At 41.4% G+C, this 6,738-nt stretch overlaps 1 protein-coding gene across 1 annotated transcript in view; it reads right to left on the bottom strand.

The window, feature by feature from the left end:
* ubap1lb (ubiquitin associated protein 1-like b) overlaps window positions 1–6,732 on the bottom strand; it is a gene marked incomplete in the record, with an annotated part of 7,294 nt that extends 562 nt beyond the window's left edge. The window contains 3 exon segments of the mRNA XM_035652399.1: window positions 1,167–1,376; window positions 3,342–3,818; window positions 6,329–6,732. Coding sequence (XP_035508292.1) covers window positions 1,167–1,376; window positions 3,342–3,818; window positions 6,329–6,508 — 867 coding nt within the window.
* Between the last annotated feature and the right edge of the window lie 6 nt (window positions 6,733–6,738).

Below are 6,738 nucleotides of genomic sequence, written 5' to 3'. Positions count from 1 at the left end.
CTCAATGCGCTGTACACTACATGTCACACTTACCCCATTCACACACATTCATACAGTGATGGCAGTGGCGGCAGTGGCTGCATGCCAACTGCTCACCAGAACGGAAACTAATCATCTATACACACTCATACACCAATTCACAGCATCGGGAGCAATTTGGGGTTCAGTGTCTTGCTTATGGACACTTCGACATGCAGGGATCAAACCTCTAACCTTCCGATTAGTGGACAACTCGCTCTACCTCTGAGCCACAGCCGCCTACATTCCTGAATAACAGGGACCAGGCTGTAGAAACTCGTTCTGCGTTCTATTTTAACAGTGGCTTAAAATGACTTAGTAATTCATTTTAGTTGGTGGGATAGATGGATATAGATATATAAACCACAGTCATGAGAAAACATGGATATGCTTTCATACAGGAAAAACAAGTGAGCGAGGGGACTACTCCAAGGTGCCCCCTTGTGGAGCCGACTGAGTGGAGTAGAGCTTGCAGCTGTTTCCAACTGTTGTCCAGTCTTTGAGCTACACACCACTGGGTGATTTAAGTGGGTGAACTAACTGTCTGATTTGACATTCTACATTCTACATTCTACAAAGGTTTGGAGTAATTGGCCCAATTATAAGCTCATGTTTTTTCTTCTACACAGCTATACTGTTATATTGTCAGACAACAATAATAAGTGTATATTATTATTATTATTGTATATTATATATTAGTACGGCTGATCAGTCGTAGTAAATGACAGTAGAGAAATGTTCGGTATGTATTTGGGTCAGAATAAAAAAAAAGAAAAAACAAGTCTATATCAATGTTGTAGGTGTATGTTGTGTGTTTGTATTTTACACTGTTGGCCAATATATCATCAGATTGTTTCAACTCCCGCATGTTGATATCAAAATTGGCTTCAAAGATTTTAACACCCTGCAATTGGACAAAAGGAGGTATTTACTGTGGAATCTAGACACACCGCATCAGGCAACAAGAGAAGGAGAAGGAGGGGGGGGGACAACCAGTGGCAGCCAAAGAGCCTCTGGCTTAAAGCAGCAGTTTGAGTGACTGGCTGTGTATGTCACACTGACCAACCTGATCTGGGGTCAGTGTGAATGGCATACAGTAAAGAAAGGTCAGAGGTCTTACAGTATGTGTTGTATGTGAACTGACTTACCTGATCTGGTGTCTGCTGGCCTGTCTTCTGCAGGGCAATAATGGCAGTACGGAGGGGGTAACCCCGGGCAGTGATGGCCCCCAGTAGCTCTCTCTCCTCTGGGCTCAGAGCTGACAGGAGCTCTGCTGATGAGTCCAAAGCAGAAGAGGAGAGACCCTGGTGGGTTGAGGTCAAGGGAGGAGTTCTACAGGAGTCTTGCTTGATAGACTTCTAGGGAACAACAGACTGTAATAAGTGTGTGTTTACACAGACAGGCTGACAGCAGTTTTGACCTGAGATACAACTCTGCTGAGGAAGACTTTTTCAGAAGACCCACTTGCTAATCCTGATGAACCTCTTATAACCTGGCTGGATTCAGGGAGCAGACTTTACACAGTCTATTTTTAGAGTGTAAATCTCTGAAAACATTTTGGAAATGTGAACTGAAAAAAAACAACAACAAAAAAAACAACAGTGTTGACATTGATAGAATTTCAATTTCAATTTAAAGACATTTAATGAATGACTTATTGCCAACCTAAATATAAATGCAGTCAAGCTAATTCTGCTGTGTTGGGCAGTGAGCATGTATGATACCACAGTAAGCCCTATGTGTTCTTGGCTTATGTGTGGAGATTCATAGTACGGCTCAGAAAAAGGTAATGCTCTGAGCTTTAGGCTGTATTCATAGTCTGCTCCTGCAGACTGGAGGGAGGGCTATGCCCCAGAGCATAAGCTTTCATCAGCCACACTGTAAACTCTCACTCATTAGGCTACATGGAAAACAAACCTAAGGCTTTCATGGTTAAAGCATAGTGACATAATGTGAATGTGAAAAATGAAAAACACTGGATCTCATTAAAACATTAGATCACATCCCTTATTACAATATGATAGGATGTTTATTAGAAGTTGTTTTATACAGAGCAGTCAGCAATGTTAGGACAGATATGGGGCCTTTTTTTCTATCTTTTGAGTGTGATTTTTCAATTTGGTTTTAAGTTTGGTTTAAGTACAAACTGTATGCTTGATTACCTGCATGCCAGGTTCATCCTTTCTCACACTCTTCTTCTATGCACCCGTTCAATCTGTCAGTCTGTTTTTAGATGTCGCCTCTGCTCTTTTGTGCAATAACCCTGTTAAAATTTCTTAAACAATAGAATGCCAGGTGTAGTGTTGACCCACTCTTGAGTCAGGAAGATGATGTTGTTTTTTTCCTCTAGTACTGCTGCAAGGACAAGGGCAAGCAATACTATATCTGTCAACATATAGTTTGAGCAGAAGCAGACCAAGGGTGAGGCGAACTGAATGAAAAAAGGTTACTAAAAACCGCCTGTTACAGCACCGACTTGTCACTCAAAGCTGCCACGCCATTAAGTATGCATAACGCCAAAACTTTTGGAGTTTTATAAAAACTTCACCCTGTACAGTTGTCATGAATGGGGAAAATAGCTACAGAGACCAAAACAGTTTTTGTGCCAGGTTGTAAACATGTTTATTTGAATATGGGGCTTTATGGAGGCTGACTCACTTCTGTAGCTAGCCTCAAGTGTCCATTCAAGGAATTGTAGTTCTTTTGCTTCCGTGTTGGCATTTGCCAGCCACAGAGGATGCCGTTTGGCCGAATCATCTTTGGACATGTTTTTACAAATGAAGCTGCAGTCTGAGATCTTTTCTGATCTAATTACTTACTTATCATAACTGATAAAGCTGAAGGCCTGGAGTCATGAACCAAAAAGTGAAGTATTTTAATTTGTCACAGAAACTTTGGTCCTCCAAACTGGGGACTGGACTGTGTATAAAAAGGGCTACAGCCCCCACATTCTCTCGCTCATTTACTGTGAATGTAAACACCCTCACATTAAAGAATAAAGTTTACCTTAATTTTTATCTAAACTTTGACCTTGTTGTTTTCTAGGTACAGTTTGATGAAGGACAGAATCAAAACAATGAAAAATGTATTTCAGTTTTGGCTGTGTGGGAGAATGCATCTTGAAAACATCAAAAACATATTTGTGAGATGCTGCAGGTCAGTGCTCATTTCTAAGTTAGGTTTACCACACCCTGGACCTGAGGTATCTTCTTCAAAATGTCAGACTGGTATTTAAAATGTTTAATTATGTACTGTGAATCAAACTGGAGCACCACTGGTCACACTCCAGCATGTTCTCTTGTATTGAAATGTGTATGTCTTACCGACTTGTCCAGCACTGAGAGGGAGGACTGACGTAGGTTCTTCCTGCGCTGGTATGGCAGGCTGCTGAGGCAGGCTGGAGGGTTCAGGAGGTCTGGGATGAAGGCTCTCTGTGCTTTCCTCAAACCATGCTGACATGAAGCAGCAGGACGCTCTCCATCTGAGCTGGCTTTCACTGACAAACATGTCTTGGCTTTCTTTGTGGCACTGTCTCCTTCATCCTCAGAGTCTGAGATGGCAAACTTGGTGCGCAGGACGGCGGGGTTGAGGCTGTGGGAACGCTGTCGAGGATTGGGCTCCCAGAAGTCGGAGCAGTGGCGGCTGGCCAGGCGGCTCTGCTGTGGGCTGCTGAACATCATCCAGTATGGCGGACAAGACGGCAGCAGTCCTGATGAAGAGGAGACCAGCTGAGGCAGATGCTGGCTGGTGAAGCCACTCTGCAGCCCAGTTAGCACCCAGTTCTCCAGACTGAACTCATACTGTCACAGGGACAAAAGGTCAACAGGTCAATGAAAAATTATACCCAGCCAAATATGTAGCTTATGGTTTTCTAAAAATAAAACAGGGGTTGCATGGATTACCATGAAATTTCACTTTGCTGACTTTTCGTCTCACACCCATACTAGCAGCTAGCAGTTTCACTTTGCAGGGGTGGGGGGTATCGTCTTTAAAAACAATCTCAGTTTTGGCTCTTTTAACAGTTTTGAAATCTTAACTTTTAAAATTGTGCGTGAAGACCCCATCTGCTGTATAATTGAGAGGCCAGAAGCTGAAAGGTAAACAACGGCTGTAACAATTTAAATCTGAGAACCTAGCTAAACAACAAGCAATACAAAACAAGCATAGAAAGCTTGAACGCTTAGAAGAAGTGAAGAAGCTGAACGCCACAAGAGCTCAAATAAAGGTCTATGATCAAGTTGAATAAAATTCTGAAGCAACTGATTTGCTACATAACGCTGAATCTGCAGGAAAACTTTAAGTTCTCAACCTCACAAGTTCCCCATACATAACTCAAACTGCACAGACTTCGATGCCAGTTCTTCAAGTACAGAACAATTCGGATTTGGTCAATGTGCAAGCAAAGCTATAAGTGCCAATCGTCTTCCAACACCAGAGCCTGCATTATTCACTGGAGAGCCGTTGAAAATTCAAAGACTGGCGACTATCTTTTGAAACACTAATAGACACAAAAAACATTCCTAAGAATGAAAAACTACGTAAGAAAGGTGGCGCTGCAAAAAAAGTCGTTGAAGGATTTTTCCTACTAGGCACTGAAGCATTGAAGGTTCTCAATTAATGCAATAAGAGTCAAAATATTTTGCTGAAGTTGCCAGATTGGTTGGTATTCAGATGGAACCGCAAAGTGATGGAAGACAGATGAGCAAATGCTGGATATCCACCATTTAAAGAGTTCGTAGACTTCCTATCAAAGAAAGCAGATCTCAATACCTGTATCCTCTTTAAGCACTCAAAACTGTGGAAAGTCGTCAACAATGCCAAGCCATTCAAGCAAAGACACTATCCACAAACACGAAACAGAGCACCATCCCATCGTGCGTCTTCTGCAAAAGAACAGGACATGACCTTGCCACGTGCAGAAAGTTTGGTGAGAAGACAGTTCAACATTTTGTCAAGTTTGTGCATGCAGAAAAGCTTTGCTTTGGATGTTTTAAGACTGGTCATCACTCAAGAACGTGTGATGACATGAACACATGTGAAAGGTGTCAGAAGAGACACCCATGCAGCCCCTGTTGTGGCTCAGAGGTAGAGCAGGTCGTCCACTAAAGGTTGGCGGTTCGATCTCTGGGGACCGCATTATAATGCATTATAAACTTAAAATTACTTAAATGAGTTATACTGTGCTTAAAGCAATGTATAATTATAGTTAGAACACACTAACAATAGTCATAACACATTTTAAAGTATTCATTTTTATTTTAAATGATTCAGTAGTAACAGTTATTATAATGCATTAGTGACCAGCAATTATGAACTTTTATGATACTTTACTTGACTTGAAATTATAAAATACTTTATAATTTAATTATCGCTCCAAAAAAAGCTCATCTTAAACCCTATTTAAGCTGTATGATAATTATCCAAACCCAAAATTCATGAAGTCATTATGAAGGTTAGAAGATCAGTTGTTGACCGGTGCAGAAAAATGTGCTTCTAATATAAACAGCCATGCTCTCACTCGGGTGTAAACTGACATTGAATGAACATGGGAATGATCCAGAGGGCATGCACAGTGGTAACAGGGATAGACATACGCATACCGGAGTGAAACTGGAACGACACTGGAGCCGGATGGAGATAAGGGGATGCTCCAACTTTTAAAAACATCAGCTCTGCGCTCCTTACAAAATCTTCCCACTCGCACTCCCCTCTCCGTGCAAACTGGACAATGTACACTAAAGGTGACAACAGCTTCCTGTTTCATCGTGAAAAAACAAAACAAAACTCAAGCTTTTGAGAATCTCCAAAAATGACCACTAAATCCAAAATGGTGGACTTGGATGAAACGTGCTGCGACGGCTCCTGTTAACCACTTACAGTGACTAATAACCAATTTGTAATGTATTATATCTGCCTATACTTCAGGAATTTCATTACTTTACTTAAAGCACCTAATGACCACTTAGAGTAACTTATATATAATAATAAAAATTATTGCACTGTCCTTTGCAGATAAGTGGATAAGCAGATGAAGATGATGATGATGATGATGATGATGATGATGATGTCGTCCTTTGCAGGTTTCTGATACATTATTTTTAATTTGCTGAGAGCGAGGGACCTAGCAGAATTGGGTGTAGTTACACTTTAACATCATTGCCTTTCCTCTGGCAGCACATTAGCCCCAACTTCACATATTTTGCCCCAGTAGTTGCGAGCCAGACAGCTAAACATGAGCTGAAAGAGTGTAACCACAGGACGTTGGCAGTTGGTATATAAACATACACAGACAAAGAAGAGACACACTCACCTCTGTCTCCTGCAGTATGATGAGATAATCAGGGACAATAACTTTGAGTACTTCTTTAACTTCCTGTGAGGCACCCTGTGGCATCTTCAGGGGGACATCGTCCATATTCCTCAGTTCACTTAGAGACAGACACACACACATGCACACACAGAGTTTGACCTGATTAAAACATGTTTTCATTCATTTACACCAGAGGTTGTAAGGCGTGCCTCCCAAGGGGCACACACAAGCCATAATTTGCAACAAAAATTGCACTCCTTTACAAAGTCATAACTGGTCAAATCTAAACACAGACATGATAGACATATTTTTAGGTTCAGTCTGACTTACACTTCACTAGGATATCAATATCTAAATGTCCATAAATGCTGCTATAGGCCTAGACTATCGGGGGATTTCCCATGATGCAC

Source organism: Morone saxatilis, unplaced genomic scaffold (genome assembly GCF_004916995.1).
Source record: "Morone saxatilis isolate NCDOM2014 unplaced genomic scaffold, NCSU_SB_2.0 Contig11, whole genome shotgun sequence".
NCBI lineage: Eukaryota > Metazoa > Chordata > Actinopteri > Moronidae > Morone > Morone saxatilis.
The sequence above is the reverse complement of the archived record's forward strand: the minus strand, read 5'-3'. Positions and strand labels throughout refer to the sequence as shown.